Source organism: Strix aluco, chromosome 5, assembly GCF_031877795.1.
Source record: "Strix aluco isolate bStrAlu1 chromosome 5, bStrAlu1.hap1, whole genome shotgun sequence".
NCBI classification, from domain to species: Eukaryota; Metazoa; Chordata; class Aves; order Strigiformes; family Strigidae; genus Strix; species Strix aluco.
In genome coordinates, this window is record NC_133935.1 from 88,291,004 (window position 1) to 88,316,175 (window position 25,172).

General features: G+C 62.0%; 1 protein-coding gene across 1 annotated transcript in view; it reads right to left on the reverse strand.

The window, feature by feature from the left end:
* Positions 1-535: 535 nt before the first annotated feature.
* SND1 (staphylococcal nuclease and tudor domain containing 1) overlaps positions 536-25,172 on the reverse strand; it is a 98,651-nt gene continuing 74,014 nt past the window's right edge. Inside the window, exons 13-16 of the mRNA XM_074828151.1 lie at positions 22,039-22,149; positions 17,633-17,705; positions 12,344-12,485; positions 536-1,504 (exon numbers count right to left, since the gene is read on the reverse strand). Of these exons, the coding sequence (XP_074684252.1) occupies positions 1,005-1,504; positions 12,344-12,485; positions 17,633-17,705; positions 22,039-22,149 (826 nt within the window). The 3' untranslated portion in view covers positions 536-1,004. The remainder of the gene's footprint in view (positions 1,505-12,343; positions 12,486-17,632; positions 17,706-22,038; positions 22,150-25,172) is intronic.

Here is a 25,172-nt window from a genome sequence, read left to right on the forward strand (position 1 = left end):
CCACCCTGCACCCACCCTGCACCCAGCCCCGCAGGCAGCAATGCAAACCCCCGCAGAGGGCTTGGTTCTGCTCCAACCCCCCACCTTGGCCCCCCTTGTCTGCTCAGAGGAGCCCCGATACATCCCGCTTGCACCCCGACACGGCGACACAGCGTGGGGACACGCACTGTGGGGACACGCACCATGGGGACACACACCGTGGGGACACGCACCGTGGCACGGGGGGGCTTTGCCTCGCCAGTGCTGCCGCGACGGTGCCCGCAGCCCGTTCCCAGCACCCTCCGGCTCTGAACAAGCCCTTGCCCCAGCGGCTGCTTGGGGCGGGGGGGCTCCGTTTGCCCCCCAACCCTCTTTACCCTCAAGGCAGTGGCCGCGTCCCGCTGCTTGCCCGGCGTTCAGCCGGGGATTGTTGGGGTCACCGCGTCCGCAGCCCAGCCTGGCTCCCAGCGAGGAGGGGGGGTTTGGGGTCCCCAGTGCTCCCCAGTCCTCCCCAGTTCTCCCCAGTGTGGGACTGGTGGTGCGGAGGAATGCGGAGGCAGGGCCAAGCCAGCCAAGCGCAGCGCACCGGAGCCACAGCCACCGTCACGTTGGGAGCAGAGGCTGTGGTTCAATACTGATTTCCACCAAAAATAATAAAATAAGATGAAATAAAATAAAATAAGATAAAAGAAAATAAAAATAAGTAAAAGGAAGTAAACTAAAATAAAATGAAATAAAGGAATAAAATGAAGTAAACTAAAGTAAAATAAAATAAAAATAAAGAAATAAAATGAAGCAAAATAAAATGAAGTAAACTAAAAAGTAAAATAAAATGAAATAAAAATAATGAAGTAAAATAAAATAAAATAAAAATAAACGAAATAAAGTAAAATAAAATTAAAATAAAGTAAAAGAAAATAAAAATAAAATAGTAAAATAAAAATAAAAATCAAATAAATAAAATAAAATAAAATAAATAAATAAAATAAAGTAAAATAAACCAAGATAAAATGAAAAACCAAAACTCAGGTGAAGGGGACTGCAGTGCAGTGGCAGGGCAGAGCTGCCCCCGCCGTGCCCCGGCCGGGAGGTGTCGGGGCAGAGCACACCCGAGGCCTCGGCGCCCCCGGAGCGGCCGCAAGCGCCCGTCGACGCTCCCGCTCTCCCCGCGGCCGCCCCGGGACCCCGGAGCCGCCGGGATGGGGCCCCCCGGGCACAGCCCCCGCTCGGGCCACACCACGAGGCACCCGGACGAGGGAGCGGGGCCGACCCCGGCCCGGGGGAGGTTCTGGTGCCGTCGGCGGGTCCACGCGGCGTTTCCCGGAGCCCCGCGGCGTTCCCAGAGCGCGGGGACGAGGCGGCTGCGGCTCAGCGACCCCTCGGCGCGTCCCACGGCCCCGCCGCGCATCTCCTACCTCTCGCTGCAGCACCAGCTCCTTGGTGAAGTGCGTGGCCTCCTCGCTGAAGGGTTCACCCTCCTGGACCAGCCCCGGCAGGTTGCGGGCTCCCCGGGGACACTCGATGCCTGGCGGGAGGAAGAGGAGGAAGAGGAGAGTGAGGTGCTGGGAGGAGGCCGGCGCTCAGCCAGGTGCCGTGGGCTGGGGGCGTCACCCGGAAGGGATGTTTTGGGGAGAAAAGGGGCCACCGGAGAGTTGGTGGGATGGGATCAGCTCCTGGGAGAGACCAGGACAGCCCTGGGGGCAGTGGGGTTGGGGACATGGGGATGGGCAGGGGATGAGCCAGAGGGGCTGGGACATGGGGACAAACAAGGGAAGAGCCAGGGGGACATGGTGACAAGTAAGGGAAGAGCCAGGGGGACATGGTGACAAGTAAGGGACGAGCCGGGGCTTTGGGGACATGGGGACAAGCAAGGGAAGAGCCAGCAGGGTTGGGGACATGGGGATGAGCCAGTGGGGTTGGGGACATGGTGACAAGTAAGGGATGAGCTAGGGAGGATGGGAACATGGGGACAAGCAAGGGAAGAGCCAGCAGGGTTGGGGACACAGGGACAAGTAAAGGATGAGCCAGTAGTGTTGGGGACATGGGGACAAGTAAGGGAAGAGCCAGGGCTGTTGGGGACATGGGGACAAGTAAAGGACAAGCCAGTGGGGTTGGGGACACGGGGACAAGTAAAGGATGAGCCAGTGGGGTTGGGGACGAGCTTGGGATGAGCCAGCAGGGTTGGGGACGTGGAGCCCCAGCCTTCCCCCCAGCCCTCATTAAAAATTAACATCCTTAAAATTAAAAATTAAAATCCTTAAAATTAAAACTTAAGACACTTTAAAAAGAAAGCCGGACCCCCCCCAGCCCCCACTCAGTCTCCCCCCGGTGACCACCCCGGGCTCCCCTTTGGCCAAGTGCTGCCAGCACCTGCGCTGGCCCCCACTATTAAACTGGGATTTCCTGCATTATTAATTTTATTTTTACATAATTCGTTATTAATGAAGTGCTGGGAATTACACTTAGCGTCTGCCTGATAAAATGCCGCCCCGCTCCAGCCCGGAGCACCCAGGGTCACCCCGGGAGAGCTTTGGGTGATGTCCCCATGTCCCCCCCCGACACCAACCACTCCACGTCGGGGAATTGGGGAGGGTCGCTGCCCCGCGCAGGTGCGGGGGATGAGAAGCACCCGGTGAAATCAAGGACAATTAAATGGTTAAATGATGATTTAGCTGAAGGCTGCAGGGGCGGGGGGGGTCCCCAGCCCTGCTGTGGGGGCTGGTGGGGGTCCGGGGGGGTCTCCAGCCCTGCTGTGGGGTTGGGTGGGGGTCCAGGGGGGTCCCCAGCCCTGCTGTGGGGGCTGGGGGGGTCCCTGCCTGCTCACAGGCCCTGTAGCAGTGGGGGGGGTGTGTGTGTGTGTTACCCCACCCCAGAGCACCTGGAGAAGGAGCCTGGAGCACTGGGAAGCTGCCCCACTGCCCCCTGCACCCCAATTCTGCTCCCTGACTGGGGGTGCAGGAGCCAGGCTGCAATTCAGGAGGACACATCCCTGTCCCCAACCCTGTCCCCACCCCCATCCCTGTCCCCAACCCTGTCCCTGTCACATCCCCATCCTCATCCCCATCCCCATTCTCACTCCCATCCCAGTCCCCACCCCGTCCCATCCCATCCCAATCCATCCCATCCCATCCCCATTCCCGTCCCTGTCACATCTCCATCCTCATCCTCATCCCTGTCCCCATTTTCACCCCCATCCCAGTCCCCACCCCTGTCACATCCCAGTCCCCATCCCATCCCCATCCCTGTTCCTGTCCCATCTACATCCTCATCCCCATCCTTGTCCCCATTCTCATCCCCATCCCAGTTCCCAGCCCTGTCACATCCCAATTTCCATCCCTGTCACATTCCAGTCCCCATCCCAGTCCCCACCCCTGTTACATCCCATCCCATTCCTATCCCTGTCACATCTCCATCCCCATCCCCATCCCAGTCTCCATCCCACCCCATTCCTGTCCCTGTCACATCCTAGTCCCCTTCCCCATCCCCATCCCCTCCCCTCACCCCCCCCCGCCGTTGCCATCCCCGTGCCCGCAGAGCCCGGTGCTGCTGTCAGCCAAAACCCCCTTTTCCCCCTCTTTTCCCACCTCCCCCCCCACGCTGTCTCCGAGGGAAGCGAAACCCTCCCAGGGAATCGGGCAGGAGTTTCGCTGCCCTGACAGTGCAGGCAGCTGCCAGCCCCCAGCCCTGCCTGCGTCCCCCCTGGGTGACAGGGACTCCCTGTCCCTGCCTGTGCTCCCCCCCCTCCCCGGCCTCGGTGGCACTGACATCCTCTGCCCCCCAAAAAATGGGGCAGGAAGGGAAGATTTCGGGAAACACGGCGCAATATAGGGTGGGGAGAGCGGGCAATCCAGTGATTTTTGTTAACGAGCTGGAAACCGGCAGTGTGGTAACGAACTGCCATGGCAAAGGCGCTGCCGGGTCTCCGGCAAGGAGCATCCTCCAGCGCCGCGCTGGGAGGGGGAAATGAGGAGCCAGAGCTGCCAAGAGCGTGTCTTCCCTTCCTCCTCCTCCTCCTCCTCCCCCTCCTCCTCCTCCTCCTCCTCCTCCTCCTCCTCCTCCTCCTCCTCCTCCTCCTCCGCGGAGCGAGCAGGGGTTGGGGGAAGGGAGCCGCGGCGGCGAGGCATTATGCACCACGGCGGCAAGCTTTTCTAAAGAAAACCTGAAGAAATAGCTGAGGAAGCATCCGAGGCCTTAAATAAAATAAAAAAGCAAAACGCAGCTTTTTGTCAACGTGGTGAAGGGCTGTCGGCCCCGCGGTGCCGGAGGACGCCGGCACAACCCGCTGCCACCCCGGACAGACGGCGCAGCAGCTCAGGATGCCAGCTCAGATCCTCTCTCTGCCTCTGACGCCTCCTAAACCCACACGAGCGAAAGCTGCTTTTGGAAAAGGATAAACCTAAAAAGGATGGGATGAGCGTGCTCGGCCCCAGAAACCCGCCGGCTGCCGTACGGCGAAGGGAGGGGGACGCTCGGTGCTCACCGGCTAAGCGAGCCCGGCAAAAAGTTACCCAGCGCTTTAAAAAAAAAATAAATAACTCAACCCGAAGCAGCTGCTCGGCTGCTCTCCCTGGGAAGCTGTAACGTATTAATGTGCGCAGAGGAGGGATGTGGTTTAAAATGCTGCAGCGTGCGGCTGCCGCCGCTCCCCCCCCAGGGCTCTCGGAAGAACTCGGCTACAAATCACCTCTGCCAAAGGCTTCTGCCGAGCGGCCAGGCCCGGCGCCGGCGGGGATGGAGGACACAGTGGCCGGGCTGCGGGGGGGTGCTGCCACCCTGGCCCCGGCCCTGCAGGGATGGAGGTTGAGGGCTGGGGATGAGCATCCTACAGCATCCTGGGGTAGCCCAGGGCATCCCACAGCATTCCAGGGTACCCCGGGGTATCCCATGGCATCCCACAGCATCCCAGGCCATCCTGCAGCATCCCTGAGTATCCCACAGTATCCTGGGGTATCCTGCAGCATCTCTGGGGCATCCCAGGGAATCCCACAGCATCCCGGAGTATCCTGCAGCAACCTTGGGGCATCCCACAGCATCCTGGGGTATCCTGCAGCATCCCGGGGTATCCCTGGGTATCCCACAGCATCCCAGGGCTTCCCAGGGTATCCCGCAGCATCCCGCAACATTCCAGGGCATCCTGCTGCATCCCTGGGTATCCCACAGCATCCTGGGGTATCCCACAGCATTCCAGAGCATCCTGCTCCATCCCAGGGAATCCCACAGCATCCCAGAGTATCCTACAGCAACCCTGGGGTATCCCATAGCATTCCAGGGCATCCTGCTGCATCCCTGGGTATCCCACAGCATCCTGGAGTATCCTGCAGCAACCCTGGGACATCCCACAGCATCCTGGGGTAACCCACACCCGGCATCACCTGCCTCTCCCCTCCCTCCGGGAGCTCATAAAAAACCTCTCCCAAATATCTCCATGGAAAATCTCTTGGATTTACCCCCGACTTCCCATCCCCCCTGGAGTGGGGGTTTTTCCAGCCCTGATTTTGGGGCTCAAAACAGCGTTTTTCCCCCCCTTGCTGTGCCATAACCGTGACGGGCACGGGGGGGAAGGGACAGCACCACACAAGGTTCACCGGTCCGGGAGCGCCTGCGCCGGTGCCGAATGTCGGGGATTGATCTCTGGGGGGGGATTTATGGATTTTGGGAAAAACAGAGGTGAGCCGACGGGAGGAGAGGAGCTGCACGGTGGCAGCAGGCAAAGGCTTTGGGCCGGATCCTGCCATTGCAACCAGCAGCGCTGGGCAGGACGATGACACCTGTCGCCAGGGGAGCTGAGCCGGGGCTGGCGGTGATGCTGGGGGCTGGTGGTTAAGTTGGGGGGCTGGTGCTGATGCTGAGGGTTGGTGGTGTTGCCGGGGGGCTGGCGGTGATGCCGGGGGGCTGGTGCTGATGCTGAGGGTTGGTGGTGTTGCCGGGGGGCTGGCGGTGATGTCGGGGGGCTGCCGCTGCCTCTTCCCCGGCGCTGGCAGGCGCGCGGCCAGCCTCCGAGTCGTGATGGCAACTTGGCTGCTGCCGCAGAGCCCGTGTGGGAGCGCGGCGTATTTTTAACACTAGTCCCTACCAAAATAGAGGCTGCTGGGAACAGGGAAACAGACGGCAGCGGGGAGGCGGGAGGTGGCCGGGTGCTGCCGAACCGGGCTGGCTCCTGCTAACGCAGCCCAGAGTTGGGGGGGCTGCCGGGGACCCCCTGCCCGGAGACCCCAGATTTTCGGGTCACCGTGTCCCAACACCGCTGCAAGCGGCCGGGGTGAAAAAATGAGGTAAAACAACAAAAAAATAGTGGTAAAAGTACATCAGTTCCCAAAAGTTGAAGTATTGTAAGAAAATTCTGGCTGGGAAGGGCTTTGGGGGGGTCTCTGATCCAACGCAGGGTGCGCTGGGGTGGGGGGGCACAACCTGGAGCGGGCACAACCTCGGGGGGCTGCCACCATGCCCTGCAACTCACACAGAAACCTCCATTTCCCCCTTTTTTCCCCCAAAAGCAGATACATGCCCTGACGTGGCTCTTTGGGGCTGCTCGGCTGCGGGTCACGGCCCCCCTCGCCCCCACCCCACCGGGGCCGGATCCCGGTAACGGTGCCGCCGGCCCCCGCACCGAGAAGGCGTCAGGCTGCAGAGTCTCGCCGGGAAAGCGAAACCCGGGATTAAATTAGCGCCTATTTGCATATATTTATAGCCCTCCAACGTATATATTTTAGCTGGGAAGCCGGGTTGAGGCTCCCCTGAGAGCATCCCTGAAGTCACAGTTACAAGGGACCCGTCTTTATGATGCTCATTTGCATTTGATATATATAAAAAAAAAGGAAAGCATTGATAAAATGCAGCTATTTCTCATATTTCTGGCTCGAAGCGACGGGTGATGGCACCGTGCGGAGCGGGCAGAGAGCAGGCGAGCACCGCGGTCCTGTTCCGCTCGGGAGCACCGAGAGAGGCTCCCGGGAATGGCAGCGGTTGGAAAATCAATTAAAAAAAAAGTAGGAAAAATAAAAAAAGAACATGAGTGTGTCCGGAGGGTGAAACCCAAATCCGGGTCGCTGGCACCGGCCACGGCAGCTCCCCGCGCCGCCGCCCAGCATCCGCCCGCCTTATTTTATATGATGCAATTACTTTGGTGATTATTAATTAACCAAGGAGAAACCCCTCCCCGCCGTGGGGTGCAGCGCAGGAGCCCCCACCCCCGGATGTCCCCGTCGGCCCCCCAAAACCAAGCGAGCCCAGGGGTACGTGCCGGGGGAGGACGAAGCACGCCCAGGGGGAGAGACGCCTCAGCCACACTGCGACCCCCCCCACATTGGGACCCCCCCCCCACCAGGGACACCCCCACACTGGCTGAGACCCCCCTGTTTCATCGGGGTCCGGCACCGGTGCTTGCAGTGGGTGCCCTGGGGTGGGCATTGAGGCGGGTAGGGAGGGGGGCTGAGGGTGGGATGTGGGTGCTGTATTGGAGCTGGGGGGAGTCAAGAGGGCACCCCAAAATCCAGCTGGTGGGGGCAAGCGGAGGTTGGGAGGAGGGCTGGAGGCTTGGGGGATGCTCCAGCAGCACTGTGGGGGGTGATGGTTTTCTGGGGTGCCATGGAACAGGACATGGAGCAGCAGCCCCCACGAGGAGGGACCCCCATGGAGGAGGGATCCCCATGGAGGAGGACCACGGAGCCAGGACCCCCACAAAGAAGGACCAAAGAGCAGAGACCCCCACGAAGCTGGGACCCCCACAGAGCAGGGACCCCCATGGAGCTGGGACCCCCACAGAGAAGGACCATGGAGCAGGGACCCCCACGAAGCTGGGACCCCCACAGAGCAGGGACCCCCATGGAGCCGGGACCCCCACAGAGCAGGACCATGGAGCAGGGACCCCCACGAAGCTGGGACCCCCACAGAGCAGGACCACGGAGTGGGGCTCACCCAGACACAGGCTCCGCTGTCACAGGCCTGGGGCTCCCCCCGGGGTGCCAACGTTTGGAGGTGGGGGCCACCCCACTCCTCTGCCCGTTAGCTCAGCTCCCCCCCAGCAGGACCCCCCTCTTCTCCCCTCTCCTCTCACCACCATTTCACCCTCCTGGTGCAGCCAGCAGCTCACCGCAGCGACCCCCCCCCCCGCCCAAATAAAGTCTGGGGAGTCCCGGAGCCCCCCCCCAGGCACCTGCCCTTTCATTAGCTGTTTCACTAAATAATTGATCAGGGCTCATTAGAGGCAGAGCTGCTTAATAACTGACTTTGCCTGAGTCAGGGTAAAAGTTTAATTTCCCAGCGCCACGAGCTGGGAGCTGCACCAGCCCCCCCGTCCCGGTGATGGGCACCAGCAGCTCCCCAGCAGCGTTTCAGGGAGCCCCGGGGGCGTGGCCGGGGATGGGGGTGGCACCCCCAAAGCGCCCATCAGTGCCACCCACCGTGCCGGTGTGCCAGGGCAGCTGGGAAAGGTGCCAGCAGGGGCTGGGAAATTATTCAAATTATTAGCCCCCTCCTGGGCTCAGGGTCACCCCAAAACCTCCATCCCCGGTGAGCGCAGGTCGCAGGGGAAGGGGCCACCCCGATTCCGCTGGGGCTGCACCCCCAGGATGCTTTAAGATTTGCCACCGGCTGGAGAAACTGGGGGTGAATCACCCCGAGTGTCGGGGCAAGGAGGGGACGGGGCCGACACAGCGAGCTCGGTGGCATCGGCGGTGCTGGCGCTGCTGTCGGGATGTGGGGGGGAATCCGGCCAAATCCCAGGAATACCCGCGCTGGCAGATGTGCAGGGTCTGCAGCGGGGAAGACAGAAGGGGCGCGTCATCCTCCCTGCTAATTGGCATGTTACCTGCCTTTTTAGCCTGTAATTAATGTCTACAGCTTGATTAGCGAGCCCCGGCTGGGGAAGGTCTCCCCGGAGAAGAGCGGGGGCAGAGCAGGAGCTGCTGCGGCCTCCCCCGGCACTAAGGGGCCGGGAAGGGAGCGGGACACTGCTCTGACACCCAAGAAGCGTCTCCAGCAGCACCACTAGCCTGGCTCAGCACGCCACGGCTCTGGGATGTGCAAATCAGGATGGGCCTGTGCAAAGTGCGATGCTCCTGGGTGATGCAGGACGATCCTTTGCAATGCAGGATGGTCCTGTGCAACATGGGATGACCCTGAGCAATGCAGGATGGTCCTGGGCGATGCAGGATGATCCTATGAACCAGGACGGTCCTGTGCAAAGCAGGATGGTCCTGTGCAATGCAGGACGCTCCTGGGTGATGCAGGATGATCCTGTGCAGCTCAGGGTGCTCCTGTGCAATATGGGATGACCCTGAGTGATGCAGGATGGTCCTGAGCAATGCAGGATGGTCCTGTGCAACATGGGATAACCCTGAGTGATGCAGGATGCTCCTGGGTGACACAGGATGGTCCTGGGTGATGCAGGATGGTCCTGAGCAGCTCAGGGTGCTCCTGTGCAACATGGGATGACCCTGAGTGACACAGGATGTTCCTGGGTGACACAGGATGGTCCTGGGTGATGCAGGATGGTCCTGGGCGAGGCGGGACACCCCAGGAGACGCAGAGGCTGGTGCCGAGGGGTGCAGCTGCATTCCCAGGGGGCCGCAGCTGCCCACGGGCACCCGGCTCCCCAAAATCTTCCCCCCCCGAGCACGGCGCCCACTTCCAACAGTGCAGAGCCGCTGAGGGAGGTGGCCGGGGGGGTCACTCAGGCCACAGGTGCCCCCAGCACCCATCCAGGCACCCTCGACCGCAGCGGGTCCCCCCCTATCACCCCCCCCGAGGCAGGTGGGTCTGGGGGGTTGGGGGGGGGGGGGGTTATTCACAACTTTTGGGGAGCAAAATCAGCCCCTGGGAGTGGGCGACAGCCCGGCGGTCTCCACAGCAACGGGGATTAAATATAAAATATAACCAGCAGCGAGCGTGCTCCCCCCGGAGCTCTCCCCGGAGCCATCCATTTCCAGGCCGCCCCAGCACCCTCCCCACCCCCTCCCCTTTAATTTAAAAATTATAAAAATAATTGGAAAGGCCGAGCCGGAGCCTCAGCGCGAGCGGCCAGGAACACCGGGAGGGATGGGGGGGATTTAACCGGGCGGGAGCCTCTTCATCCCGCCCTGCCAAGGGGATTAATCGGTGCCGGTGCCCTGGAGGTCCCGTGGGATCCGGGGTGGCCGTCCCCCACCCGAGCGTCTCCCACCGGCGAGGAAGAGGATGGGGAACGGCGATTCCCCTGAAACGGGCCGCTCAAGCACGGGGAGCAAAGCAAATCCCAATGCTAGGCACCCGAAATCATGGGGGGCCTGAAATCATGGGGGGAGCATCCCCAAGCGTGCTGGTGGGACGATGCGGCACCTGAAATCCTGGGGGTCTCAAAATCATGGGGGGCCTGAAATCATGAGGGGAGCGTCTCCGAGCGTGCTGGCGGGATGACACGGCACCTGAAATTGTGGGGGGTCCGAAATCATGGGGGGCCCGAAATAATGGGGGGAGTGTCCCCGAGCACGCTGGCGGGACGACGCGGCGCCTGAAATCATGGGGGGCCCGAAATCACTGGGGGAGCGTCCCTGAGTGTGTCAGCGGGATGACGCGGGGGCCAAAATCACGGGGGGAGCATCCCTGAGCGTGCCAGTGGGACGATGCGGCACCTGAAATTGTGGGGGACCCGAAATTGTGGGGGACCCGAAATCGTGGGAGACGCGTCCCTGATGCGGTGCCTGAAATCTTGGGGGCTCCAAAATCACGGGGGGCTCCGAAACCACGGGGGGGACACCGGCGGCTGCGCCGGGCCGTGCCCTGCCACCAGCTGCGGCAGGATTCCCGCGTGGGGAAGGCGGCCGGAGCCAGCGGCAGCCTTTTAAACCAGAAATATTTAAATATATACCTAAATTCCTCCTCCCTGAGCACGTGGGAGTTTTATCGCTTCTTAAAATTTTACCGTCTCCGTCGCAGGCAAGGGGGAGTCTCGTTTCCCCGTCTTTTGCAGCTGACTTTAAGAATGGTTCATTATAAATAAGACTCGGTGACTATTTATACGCACAAGCGCGCGCAGAAGGACGGGTTTAGGACGCGCTTCCCACACGGCAGGAGCGGGGCTGGGGACACTCGTGCTCAGGCCACGGCCACGGGTTGTCCCCAGGCCCTGGCACCGCTCCAGCACGGGGGAGGGGGGGGCAGGTTTGGTGACTGGAAGGTGATGGTGACGGTCACAGGTGGGACTGGGGGTCCCTGGAAGCGCTGGACGCGTCCTACGGTGCCACGGAGCTCCGGCAGATGGGGGGGGGGTCAGGGATTTGCATCTTTGGGGTGCGAGGGGAAAGGGCTGCGGGTGATGATGGGGGGGGCCCGTGGCAAAGCCCTTGGTGCTGCGGTGGCCTCGGGGGGCGGCGGAGCGGGTGAATAAAGCGACGGATAAAGACTCCCCGAGTCCATCCCGGCCCCCACACTCCCCCCCCTCAGATAAATATTCCATTGGTGGGAGCGGGAAGAGCTGCTGCTTACAGCAACCTCGGTGGTTTTATCCCCATCTAAGATCTATTTATATGCTTATTGAATTTTTCATAACCAAGTTGTGAACGATCGGTGTTCAGGGTCATCCTTCATACACGGTTATCGCCATAGAAACGGGAGCGAGGGATGAGCCGCCCCACATCCTCTCCCATCGAGGGATCCGGCTCCGCGAGCCGCTGCTCGCCCCGGTAACGGGGTTCCCCGTGCTGGGGGGACACCCCGGCGCCGCTCACCCACCAGGGAGGTGGCACCTCCAAACCCCCGGGGATGGTGATGCTCCGCGGCGAAGCTTTGGCTCAAATCCGCACCGCAACTGGCGTTGGTTTAGTTGGGGGGGGGGGGGGGGGGGGGGAATTCTGCTATTTTTGTAGGACCTACCAAAACCACCACGCGCCTCTCTCAGCTCATGCTCAGACCCGTCCCCGCGTGTCCCCATCCCACCGCCTTCCTCCCCCATCTCTGTGATGCTCCTGGGGTTCACCGCCCGGCTCCCCAGTTTTGGGGGAGGACAGCACCCTTCCCAGGCCCCCCCCCGCCCAAAATCACCCCCCAAACCACCCTGCCTGCGGGAGGAGCACCCTGCTCGCCCTGCCTGCACCCACCAGGAGGGAAGAGGGGGTGAGCAGCCACACCACGGGGCACTGAAACGTGCAGGAGGCACATGGTGGGGGGCACAGCGGGGTTGGGGGGGGAAGACCCCCCCTCCAGCACCCAAACCCTCTAAACATCTCCAATTAGTGCTCCCCAGCCCAATTAACCCCCAAGGTTTGGCAGCATCAGCCTTAATGTCACCCGCAGGTATGTGGAGGGGGAGGGAGGATCGTGTAGACAAGGAGGGGGCAAGGAACCCCCCCGCCATGCTGAGGGGTGGCCCTGCGCAGGGCCGGGGGCTCACCTGCGAGGAGGAAGGTGATGAGGCAGGTTTCCTTTGGCATGAAGAGCTTGAGGCGGGAGCCGCTGAAGACGTACTCCACCACGGCCTCGGAGCGGCCGGCGCGCTGCAGGAAGGGCAGGAACTGCTTCGCCTTCTGGGTGTCCTGAGAAAAGGGGGAAAAAACAGGGTGGGGGGGGGGTGTCAGGGTTGGGGGGGGGGTCCCATCGATGTGCGGGGACCCGCCACCACCCCGATGTCCCACAGGGTGGGTGCTGGTTGGGGTGTGGGATGTGGGCAGGGATCCCGCTTCTCCCAGTTTGCGGTGGACCGTGCACCCCCAAACCTGCACCCACAGCCCTGGGGCGCCCGACAGTGATGGCGCAGGCAGGAGCAGGCAGGAGCAGGCAGGCCGGCTCCTGCCCCATCCCTCCCTCCACAACAGAGCAGCCCTTTCTGGGGAAACCCCCTCTGCGGGCCACCCGCTCCCTTCCCAGCAGCGAGCCTATAAATTCAAGCACGTTCATTAATGAAAACTTAACGAGCTGCCGAGCAGCTCGGGGTCCCCTGGGTGCCTCCCTGGGTACCCAGCCAGCGTCACCGCCGGCGTCACCGGTGTCCCCACGAGGACTCAGTGTGGCACCTATGTGCCAGCAGCCTCGACGCTGAGCACCGTCCCGTTGCCGCCGTCGCATGAACGGGGTGAACCCCCTCCTCTGCCCAGTGCAGCCGGGGGGAACCGCAGAGCCCACCTCAGCCCACCGGCGCCACGGTCGGCACCTCCGCATGTCCCGGAGGCAAGAGGCTCCGTGTTGCAAGCGCCCGATTTATTTACCCGAGGAAAAAAGGGGAAAAAAAAAAAAAAACGTTTCCTGAAATAAAAGGCAGCCAGGTGGCTTTTTATCTCACTCCGGCCTTAATTTAGAAAAATGAGCTGCGGAGGAGAGAAGGGAACATGCCCCGGCCTCTCGGCGGGACCTGGAGCCGGCTCTGCCGCGCAGGGATGGAGGCAGCAGCCGGGCCGCGGCCGGAGCAGGGTTTAATAACTTTTATTAATCTAAACGCAGCGCGGCGGTGCTGGGAAGGGGCTGTAAATCTCCCGAGCAGAGGACGGGAGCCAGGGCGGGAGGGGGACGGCGCTGGCATCGGCTGGTGGAGGAGCCGGAGCCGCTTCTAGAGGATGGCAGCAGAGGAAGAGGCGAATCTCGGGGCCCCTCTGGGGACGGGGGGAGCTGCAGCAGGAACCGTGCTGCCCTGCCTGCAGTTCTGCCTGCGGCTCTGCCTGCGGCTCTGCCCGCGGCTCCAGCGGGGATCGGTGCTGGCGGCACGAGAGCGAAGGGGCCGGTGGTCGCGTGCGTCCCCCATGTCATCCACTTGCTCCCGCGCGCGCGTGACCTAGAGCGGGCGCAAGATCTTGGTGGTCCCTGAGTACCAGAGGCGCCACCCCCCAGCTCCAGCACCGGGAAAGGCACCGGGAAAGGCACCGGGAAAGGCACCGTCATCCGCTGCGCCGGCGCTTCAGCATCTCTCTCCCATCGGCACCGCCCCGGCAGCTCCCCGGCCACACGCCGACGCCGCAGCTCCCTTCGCTGCAGGCGCCCACCCGCAAAGGGGTCTCAGGGAAACGCCCCCCTCCAGCACCCCAGCTGGAAAAGCCCCCCCCACCCGCACCCTGAAATCCCGTTCCGCTGCCGCGCTCACTCGGTGCCACGTGCGCGCGGTGCACGGAACACGCCCGGGGAGGGTTTTGGAGCAGATGTGCAGTCAAGAAGTTAATACAACACATGTAAGAGCAATCTGCACGCAAAGAAAAACCACATTACCCGACGTTAACCACTTAGGTCTAACATATGCAAATCTAAAATGGGAGCCGCTAATGAAGGCTACTAATTAGCGGTAATCACTAGACAGTCACGATTTGATTAGCTTCAAGGAAAAAAAAAAAGAGCTTCAAGAAAAAAAAAAAAAAAGACCCCACCACGGGGTGGGCTTCTCTGCTCTGGCCCAAAAGTGGGTGATTGGGGAACCGCCCCCCAACGCCCCGGCTGCTCCAAACGGGTGGTGGAGGCAGCGAGGAAGAGCTCGGCGCCGAAGATCGTCGGCATGGGAAGGAGGCGGCGGCGTTCCGACATGCTGGAGAATGACCTTAAAAATCCGCGGGGATTCGCACAAGGCAAAGCAGCTCTTCCGCGAGAGGGGCAGAGACGTGCCGGCGCCCAGCGCTACCGCGGAATAATAAGCGGAGAGCGGCGATTCCTGCCCGGCAGCGCGGCGTGGAGGGGACGGGTGTCCAGGCGGTCCCCGGCGGTGCTGTCAGGGCAGGGTTTGGGGTTTTGGCGCTGCCGGGGGGATCCCCCGCGTCGCTTCGGGCCTTTCGTGCTGCCAAAGCGGCTCCTGGGTGGGGGTGACGCCGCCTCCGCCACGCAGGTGGGGACGCCGGTCTTCTGCTCCACTGCGGGCGCCGGGAGAAGCCGGACATGAGGCAGGAGCTGGGGGTTCGACCCCTCAGACCCTTCAGATTCTCCCCAAAATGTGGCTGCGCTGGCCTCTGCCCCACGGCTCCGCCAGCCACCACCGGGGCTCACCCCGACCCCACCGAGGGTGGTCGGTGGCCGCCCCGCAGCGCTGGTGCTGGGCAAACCAGAGCAGGGAGAGGTTGGGCTCATACGCTTCCAGGGCACGACCCACCCACCCTACTTCATCCATCCAACCACCTCGGGGGGTGCAAACCCCCCGGCACCCCCATCCTGCGCCTTTTTGGGGCTCCCCAATACACGACGGAGCGGCGCTGCCGGCTCTGCCTGCTCCGCTCCCTGCCCGTACCTCCTGCCCAGGTGATATCACCCCCGTTACTATTATTTTAACACTTCCAGCGTTTAATTAGCTGGGAATGGAAGGAAAATTATGCATAAATACAGCGAGGGAAAAAATATCACCCGAACTCCACTTTTTATGTGAAGCTCTGCCAATTATGCAAAATTATTCAAGGACTTTTGACAAGGACAGGAGGCTTTTTGGCGGCCGGGCTGCCGCACACTTGCCTGAGCTCCCGTGCTGGAGCGCACGTTAATGGGAGAAGCGAGCTAGCGCAGATTCGTATCGCTGCTGCACTTCCCTCTGGGCTTTTTCTCTGGTTTTTGGGGGAATTTTTCTTGCCTGCAGCATCGCGGGATCTGGGAGAAGGGAGCTGCTTGTCTCCGCAGCTCCCGGCAGGCAGGGAGGAGGGGGATGGGACTGGGGGGGGCTCAGGGTGTTGGAGAGGAGCGGGGTGCTCCGGGGACACCAGGACAGGAGCCAAACCATGAGAAAAGGGGCATTTCCCAGCATGAGCCGGGGCGGGAGCTCGGGAGGCTGCTGGGAAAACTGGGTTGAATCCTGGGTTTGAGCTAATTCCCTGATTTCTGCACCAGGCGGGATGGTGGGGAGTGGGGAGGCAGAGCTGGGGACCAGCAGCGGGACTGGGTGGGGACAGAGATGACGACCCAGGGGACAAGGACACAGCACCCCACGGCATGGGTCAGGGTTGGGGACCAAGGTGTGGGTGGCACTGAGGGTCCTGTGACCGCCCTGTCACCACCACCTGGAAGGTGAAACAGCCCCAAATCCCATGTTTTCTCCCCGGGGTGCCGCAGCAAGGGGAGGTGCCGCACCGGTGAAGGGCAGCGGGCGCAGCCCAGCGACACCGCAGCGGCGTTGGGCACAGAAGAGCAACGGGGACAGGGACATCCCCAGCAGCCGAGGGACAAAGGGCAATGCCACACCAGCCACTCCATCGCCAGCACCAACCCAGCACCGGTGCCAGAGCGACACGGAGCTCGGCAGCGCCGCCGCCGCTGGCACTTTGCTGGGCCAAGCGGTGCCACAGCCGGGATCGCGCGGGGGGGACACACCGCGCACAGCCACCTCTGGTGGCATCGCCAGCAAGTCCTGATGTTGGGGTCACCGGCACCCCAAAACATTGCCTGGCTCCTGCCTCCCACCGTGGTGCAGCACCAGGGAGGCTCCAGTTCGGTGCTGGTGCTGAGGGATCGCGACACACACACCCCCCTGTCACCCCGAACCCTGCCAGGCCCCGGAAGGCGGGTGCTGGCCGATGCCGGTGCTCGCCGGGGCAGCGGGAGGAGCTCATCGAGGCTAATTCCCAGGGAATTATTTTGGCAGTGGTAAAGCACCCGCTGTCAGCCCGGCGCGCGCCCACATTCATCACGCCGCGCAACTGCTGACACGCGGCGAACGGAGGCCTGGATCAATTTACAGAAAACTATTAAAGATTAAAAAAGATTAACAAATCTTCATAAAAGCCGTGATGTATTAGCCTAATTTTGTTTGCGGGGGCCCTCCCTTTCCCATCCGGCTCCAACCCTTTTGCTCGCTGCCCTGATTGAGTTACGGGGGCTCCTAACGATCCCGGCGGCAGCACGGCCCCGGCGCGGGGACCCTGCGGGGAGCAGGGCCGGGGGGCTCGCAGCAGGGACGTCCCCATGCTGCTTTGCCTCACTCTTTGTGAGCAATCGCACCGGCATGTGGGTTTTTTTAAAGCCTAAAAGGCAACCAAGCCCCCACCCTGGGATGTTGGCAGCTCTGCCAAGGGGGTGTCCCCAGGATGGGGTGCCGGCACGGGCAGCACCCTTCCCCGTCCCGCGGCCGGTGGGGACCCCATGAAAACGAGAAATCTCCATCTCATATGAGCAGCCAACGCCGCTGTGGAGCCCAGCAATTAAAAAAAAAAATTGGGGTGTCCAGGACTCTGCAGGAGTTGGGGTGCCTAGGACACCACAGGAATTGGGGTGCCCAGGACAGAGCTCCGTCCTCCCGAGGACACAAAGGACCCTCTGGTGAGCCGGGGCACGGACACAGCCCCTCTGTGCTGATTTATCAACGTCTCCGGCACAGCAGCGGGAGCCCTGTGCGGCAAAACCCTGCAGCGCCGTGGGGTCACCTTCGTCACCGGTGCTGGGGGTGATGCCAGCACGAGCCATGCGGTGAGACCTCCCCAGGGAAGAGAAACCCCGAGGAGAAATCTCAATTTCACCCTTTCCGGGACATGCTGGGGGTGACAAACAGCTTCTGCAGGGGCACTTGGGGGAGCCACCAGCCCTAGAGGAGGAGGAGGAGGATGGTAAAACCATCCCCAGCCGGGTGTCCCGGTTCCGTTCCTTCGGAAATCCCGCGTGCAACGAGCGGGCCCACGCACCGTGCGGGAGCGCCGGCGCCCCGACATCTCTCCAGGATTGCCCCATCCCGGCAAACCACCTCTCCTGTGGCACAACCGCTCCCCCCCAGCCCCACCGCCGCGCGCCAGAGGGTCCTTACCCCAGAGATATCGGCCACCCGGTGAATCGGCACCTCCTTCTTGCTGTGCAGCCCTTTGCCGTTCTTGATGGCCCTGCGAAACGAGAGGTGGCACCGAGCTGTCAGCACCCGCCGCTGGAAGGGCTGGCGTTGCCCCCCGCGCCCAACCCCACGAGAGACCGCCCGGCTCGTTAGCCCATTAATCCCAACTACCGGCCTTCAGCGGCTCACCGGAGCTCAGCCCGGACTTGATCGGAGGCACCACGCGTCCCCGTTACCAAATTAATTTGCTTTGTCCCCTGCGCGAAGGAGGGATCACCAGGAAGGTGAAGGATGCAAAACTAATACCCGTTTCTTTCGGCGCTTAATCACACGAAGCGTTTTAAATGCAGAATACGTGGCAAAACGCTCCAATTCTAATGGAAATAAGCTCCTTCTAGGTTAAAATAATATAGAGGCGATAAGGAGACTGGATGAAGCGATACCACAACGTGGAAGGTGCCCCATGGCTGGAAAACGTGGGTGCCCCCGACCTGGTTTTTGTGCCGTCGACGGCCGCGCTGGCTTATCGCCGGGCGTGCGGAGGCAGCGGAGGCAGCGCTGCCCTCGGCGGGAAGGGCCAGCAGTGGCGGCGAAAGGGCAGCGCACGTTCATTAGAGCTCCTTCCCCTGACAGCTTTGTCCTTTTCCAGCTTCCAAAAGGCCAAGATTATTTTCCAGGTGTTACCGGTGCGGAGCAGAAGCTGCCCGGGAGCCTGCACAGCCGAGGCACTGCGGTGGTTTTTTGGGGGGTTGGGGCTTTTTTTTTTAGCCTGTCAGCAGCAGGGTGGTGAATCCAAGAACCGAAGTGGGGCTGGAAATCAGGTCCCTGCCCCACACCTCCCTGAGAACGCTGCGCTCCCGGCTCCGGTTTGCCAGCACCCGCAGCCAGCCCAAGGCGGGGACTTAGGCTCATCCCAAAGGATGCCGGGGGCTTCCCCAGCAAAGCCAGGCCTGGTCCCCTGTCCCCACGCGCCGTGGGACGTCCCTCTGCAGAGCGGGGGGGCAGCTGACAGGACTTCAACCTCCTCCCAGCACCTTTCGTCCCCACGCTACAAGACGCTCCTGTAATACAAGCGACGAGCCGCTGCGCCCCATGGTCCCCCAAATTCACCCCTTCCCGCGGGCACGGCCCGGGCTGCCGGTCCTCAGGCTGGAAATGAAAGCTCCTCATTTTTTCAAGCTGCTCCCAGGCCTGAATTTGTTCAGGGTGGACCGTGATGATAATAAAAATACAAGGGGAAAAATTCAAAGCCCCTGCCGAGGCTTTGTACAGCGATCAATTTGCTGAGCTGGATCACTGGAGGAGCTGTCTGGAAGAAGCCAACCTGTTAAATCAGCAAAAGGATTTCTTCTTTCTCCCTCGCCCTCCTTTGTGACGCCCCTCCCCGCTCAACGCTGCACCCAGGGAGAAGTGGCTTGGCCAGAAATAGCTTTTTTTTTTTTTTCTTCCAGGAAAACAGCTCTTTCCCCAGGTTAAGAAGAAAGTTAAACAAGTGCCGTAACACCCGGCGGGCTGGAAACCACTCCAAGGGCAGCCAGGGATGCTCGTCCTCGGTGGGGGGATGCGGGTGCTGTGACAGTGTGACCACCCCCCGGAGCAGCTCGGTCCCGGGAGATCAGACTCCGGCCTGTGAGCCAGGAAGGTTAAAGGGATTTTGCAACCCCCAAACTGCTCCCAACCCTCCTCCACCGAGACCTCCAGGCCTCAATCTCCCTGCAAATCCCCTTGGAATGTCAGTTGTGCCCCCGCCGCTGGCACGACCCCCTCCACCGCAGCACACCCGAGCATCCCAAATTTGGGAAATCTGAGCTCAAATCCCCCCTCAGTGGCTTCAGGCTCCATCCGTCACATCCAACCCCGGCTATCCCGGTGCTGGGCTGGAGCATCGCCCATGCCGGTGCGCTCCGAGATGCTGATTTAATGCCAAGCACATCCCTGTCGCTCGGCAGCGATCCGCCGGCCGCCGATCCCACGCCGCGCGGGCTTGGGGAGGGGAAAAGGCAGCGCCAGAGCCCATTTATCAACCTTCCCCCTCAAAAGCGAGAGCGGCTCGCGGTAAAGCGGAGTCTTGCACAGCCGGGCTGGCAGAAACCACGCCGCAACCCCCTCAAAGCTGCTCGCCCCTGCTGTCGGCACCGCGCCGGCGGCTGCTGCCAAAATCGCTGCCGAGGAGGAGCTGAGATCCCACCGAGGAGCAGCTGAAATCCCACCGGCACGCTGGGCCCAGCCGTGCCACCACCCCCCCCGGTGCCGCTGGAGCCGGGCCAGAGCCTGTGGGGGGACCAGAGTGGTGGGGGGATTTGGGGGATGGATGGGATGGATGGGATTTGGGGGATGGATGGGGCACAGCCCACTCCGGGCTTCTCCCCGTGGAGCAGCAACATCCAGAGATGGGGGGCAAGGACCCAGCCCTGGTGTGGGGGGCATGGGGCTGCACGTGGGGTTGAATGATGGGAGCTGGACTGCGCACAGCTGGACCGTGCACAGCTGGATCATGAACACGTGGACCGTGCATGGCTGGAGTGTGCACAGCTGGACCACAAACACCTGGACTGTGCACAGCTGGATCATGAACACCTGGACCACGCACACCTGGAACATGCACACTGGGATCACGGACACCTGGAGCACACACACACTGGGAGCACACACACCCGGAGCACAAACACCTGGAACACACACACCCAGAACACACACACTGGGACTATGCACACCCAGAGCACACACATCTGGAACATGCACAACCACAGCACAACCCCCTGGAGCACACACCCCTGGAACACGCACACACCGGGACCAAGCGCACCTGGAGCACACACACACCAGGACCATGCACACTGGGAGCACGTACACCCAGAGCACACACACATGGGACACACACACTGGGACCACACACACCCAGAGCACACACCCCTGGAGCACACACCCCCAGAACACGCACACTGGGACCATGCACACCTGGAGCACACACACTCTGAGCACACACCCCCAGAACATGCACACCTGGAGGACACACACCTGGAACATGCACAACCACAGCACAACCCCCTGGAGCACACACGTCTGGAACACACACACCGGGACCAAGCACACCAGGACCATGCACACTGGGAGCACACAGCCCCAGAGCACACACCCCCAGAACACACCCACTGGGACCATGCACACCTGGAGCACACACACTCTGAGCATGCACACCCAGAACACGCACACCCACAGCACACACCCCTGGAGCACACACACACGGAACATGCACACTGGGACCACACATACCTGGAGCGCACACACACACACACACACTGGGAGCACACCCCCCCAGAACGTGCATCCCCAGAACACCCACACCGGGACCACCACATACAACTGGAACACCCACCCCCAGAACACGCACACCGGGACCACACACACCCCCCAAACACGCACACCCAGAACACGCACACCAGGACCACGCACACCCCGAACACACCCCAGAACACCCCCCCCCCCGTCCGAACACACACACACCGGGACCACACACCCCCCCAGAACACGCACACCCGGAACACACCCCAGAACACACCCCAGAACACACCCACCCCCCCAGAACACACACACTGGGACCACACACACCCCCAGAACACACCCCAGGACGGCCGCTGGGGATGGTGCTGCCGGTGGGAGGCAACACCTTGGCGCTCCCCTCCCGCCCCAGCGCCGGCACCACCCCAACCCGCCGGGGCGCAGTCCTGCACGCGGGGCGCAGGCGGGCGGGCAGCCAACGCCGCCCTCCCCGCTCCTGCCAGCTGGCAGCAAAGCAGGCAGCGCGCCCTTGCCTGCATCAGCGATTCCGCGGCCCCCGCCGAGGAACGTGGGGAAGCAGCCACACGCGTTTTTCTCACCACAATCCCCTCAACCTAATTACGGGAGGCCGGGACGCGCCTCGAGTCCGTCGGTTTGGACGTCACGGGGGTTTTAAACGCCGTTATTCTCCGGCAGCAGCGCCGTGCCGGGCTCACTGCCCCGCGGAGGGGAGCGGAGACCCTTTGAACCCCAAACCCAACGCACCGGGAGACTCCGAAAAAACCCTCCCGGGTGTTTTCCAAAAGGTTTTCCAGCCCTTCAGCTCCCGGCAGGAACACGGAGCACCCACCACGCTGCGCGGCGTGAAGGTTGTGGGGGGGTGGCACACGCTGTTCAGGGATGATTTCGGGGGGTCACGGCGGGGGGGGGCGGGGGCTGGAGATTTTGGCAGAGCTAGGGTTGGTCACGGAGTGGAAAGGATGCTCATCCCGGCCAGGAGGGATGCGGGGCAGGGAGGTCACCCTGAGCGAGGACAGACAGATGGACAGGGACACTGAGGGGGTGGGAAAGGGGGACACGGTGCCCCTCCCGGGGATGGCACCCACCGAGCCTCTGCCGCCAAGAGCTCATCGTAGTGCGAGGATCTTTGGTCGTCGTCTTGCCGGTAGCGGATGACGGTGGCCAGGCCTTTGCTCACCAGCGCTTCGGCGATGTTGCTGCAAGAAAAAAGAGTGGGGGGGGGGGGGCTCAGCACCGGTTTGGGGGAGCGGAGAGGCACCCCCTGTCACCAGACCCCGTCACCGGGGTGGGAGAGGAGACCCCCACCCTGTTTTACACCGCTCAGCTTGGAGGAACAATTAACTTCTGGGCACAGACGAGGGGTCCCTGCGTGACCACCACGGTGAGGGGGGTCTCCCTGCAGCACCCCAAAACCCCCACCCCTAAAACCAGAGGGGTCAGCGCCCCCGGGCCGTGGGAATGGGATTTTACCTTCCCATTGGTTTTTTGTTGTTTTTTTTTTATCCCCTCCACCCCCTCATCGGGGAGGGGAGGTCGGCACCGGGCGGGCGCGGGGACAGCTGCCAACGGGCGCCGCGTGCCGAGGCGGCGCGGTAAATTGGCTGCCATTACACTCTGCTGCTTTAAACAAATTCATAAATTCTACTTCGCTGAGCGCATCTGTAATTCTCCTCCAATTACACAGGCAAGACATGGACTGCTAATTCACTACTTGGGGAAAAAAAAAAAGAATATATATATATATATGTATGTATAGGGGGGCCTGATCCATTCACAAGCCCTGGGAGCACCCGCTGCCCCGGAGAGGGGGAAGGGCAGAGCCATCACCGGGAGCTGAAAATAGGTCTTGCCTCGAAAAAAAAAAAAAAAAAGGCAGGGAAAAAAAAAAATAAGGCTTCGTAAACGAGGAAATAAGCTGCAGCAGGAGGCAGCTGCAGAGGCAGCGCTCGAAATGCCAAGCAACCAGGAATAAGCACCTACAGCTATTTTGGGCACGAACAGGAGGCTGTGCCGGGGGGAGGCGAGCGCAGGGCTGGTGGCACCCGCGGCGTCCCAGCTGCCCCCCCCCCCGGCCCCGACAGGGCGCATCAGGGTTTGGGGGTGAGCAGAGCTGGGTGCGAGGCTCCGTCCCCCGCGTCCCCAGCGCCTTGGGAGCAGTGGGATGGCGACGGGCAGGAGGTGACGGCGCTGGGGATGAGCTGTGGGGACACCAGCTGTGACATTAAGGGGGTGACTCAGTGACGAGAGGTGGCAGCACCCTAAAAATGTGACAATCCGAAGGCTGTTGGCACGTCCCCACCTCTGCCGGTGAGGACAACGTGCCCCGCGCTGGGACGAGCGGCCGAGGTTGCTGCCGGACGGAAGGGCTCCAGCTGGGACCCCCCCACCCCCAGGAACGTCTGTGGCCAAACCAAAGTGTCGAGGGGCTGCGGGATGTGGGGGGCGGCCCCCTCTCACCCTCGTGCCCCTGCACCGTCCCACCAGCACCACTCGCGGGGACACGCGTCACCCCACACGTTCTACAGCGGGGGGAGACGCCTGGGAGAACCGGAGGCCAGAGACTCCAGTGATGGGCACACCAGGAAGAGCTTCCCACCTGGCTTTGACCACCGAAAGGTCACCCAAAAATACCCCCTCCGTCCCACCTCCATGTCGGGGAGCAGCAGCTGCACCCCCAGAGCAGCACGTCCCCAACGTGACCCACCCCGGGGACAAGCCCCAAACCACAATCCTTCCCATACGGCCACATCCCACTCAACCCCCCCCCCCCCCACCGTGTCCCACATCCTCCCGCCCCAGGGCTCAGGAGGGAGCAGTTCTCCAGCCCTGACGGGTTTTTAATCCTCAGGATGGGGCTGGATTGGGGCTGGGGGGGTCCCATCAACCCCCCCCTCCCCTCAAAGTTTGCAGCCACCAACAGAGGAGACACCCAGCTCCATCTGCCCTGCACTGGCTGGGCCCCTCCATCCCCACCCATCGTCCCAGCCCCATTTTGAGGAAGAAAACAAGGGGGAGGGACAAGATCTGGGAAGAGTGGAGGAGATTAAAACCCAACATGGAAAGCATCAGGAAACGAGGGTGCCAGTGAGCGCTCCGTCTGCTCGCGGAACGGACGATTTGATTCTGCCCCCAGCACTCGGGAAGTGTTGTAATCTCGTTGCCACCTCTGTTTGATGGCTTCATTTATTCAGCAATATCGTGGTTATGGCTTTTTATAAGACAAGCAAAACTGCCAATGTTTGCTCCCACCGCGCCACCGGGTCCTAAAGGAGCCAGGACGGGCTTGGGGCTGCGCACAGGGAGGGTGGCTGCGCTCCCCCGCCCCTGCCCTGCAGCTTTTCAATCCCCAAGGGCCGAGGGGACGGAGGCACCTGGTGCAACCACTGATTTGGACCCAAAAGCTGCCCCCCACCCCGGGCGTCCTCTGCTCCATGCAGAGCCCCGAGCCACCTGCGAAGGAGAATTAAAATAACAAGGGGTGGGCTGAACCCCCGGCATCCCACGCAGGTCCCCCCCTTTCCCCGGGCAGAGGGTCCCGCAGCGCCAGGTCCAGCTCTCACCTGGGTTCGTGCTCCTCCAGAGGAAGGAGAAGCCGCCTCCACCCCGGGATTGTCAAACCCAAGCGAGAGCCCCTCAGTCCCCGAGTGGGAACAGCCCGTGGTCGGCTGGGACGGAACTCCGTCCATCCCAGCTCCAGCCCTCTGCCATCCCAGCTACACCCCGCTCCCCATCCCAGCCCATCCCAGCCATGGCCCACTCCCCATCCCAGCTACACCCCGCTCCCCATCCCAGCCACATCCCACTCCCATTCCAGCCATATCCTGCTCCCCATCCCAGAACCACCCCAGCCCCATCCCAGCCGTATCCCTTCCCCATTCCAGCTGTATCCTTCTCCCCATCCCAACCCCATCCCAACCCCATCCCACTCCTCATTCCAGCCCCATCCCCTCCCCATTCCAGCTGCATCCCTCTCCCCATCCCAACCCCATCCCAGCCCCATCCCTCTCCCCATCCCAGCTACATCTCTCTCCCCGTTCCAGTTCTATCCCCTCTCCATCCCAGCTACATCCTTCTCCCCATCCCACTCCTCATCCCAGCCCCATCCCTCTCCCATCCCAGCCATCCACACCCACCCCTGCCCCATCCCTCAGCTCTTTGCCCCCCCCCGCTCAGAGCAGAGAAGCAGCTATCCCTGGCACGAGACTCCAGAAGTATCCGA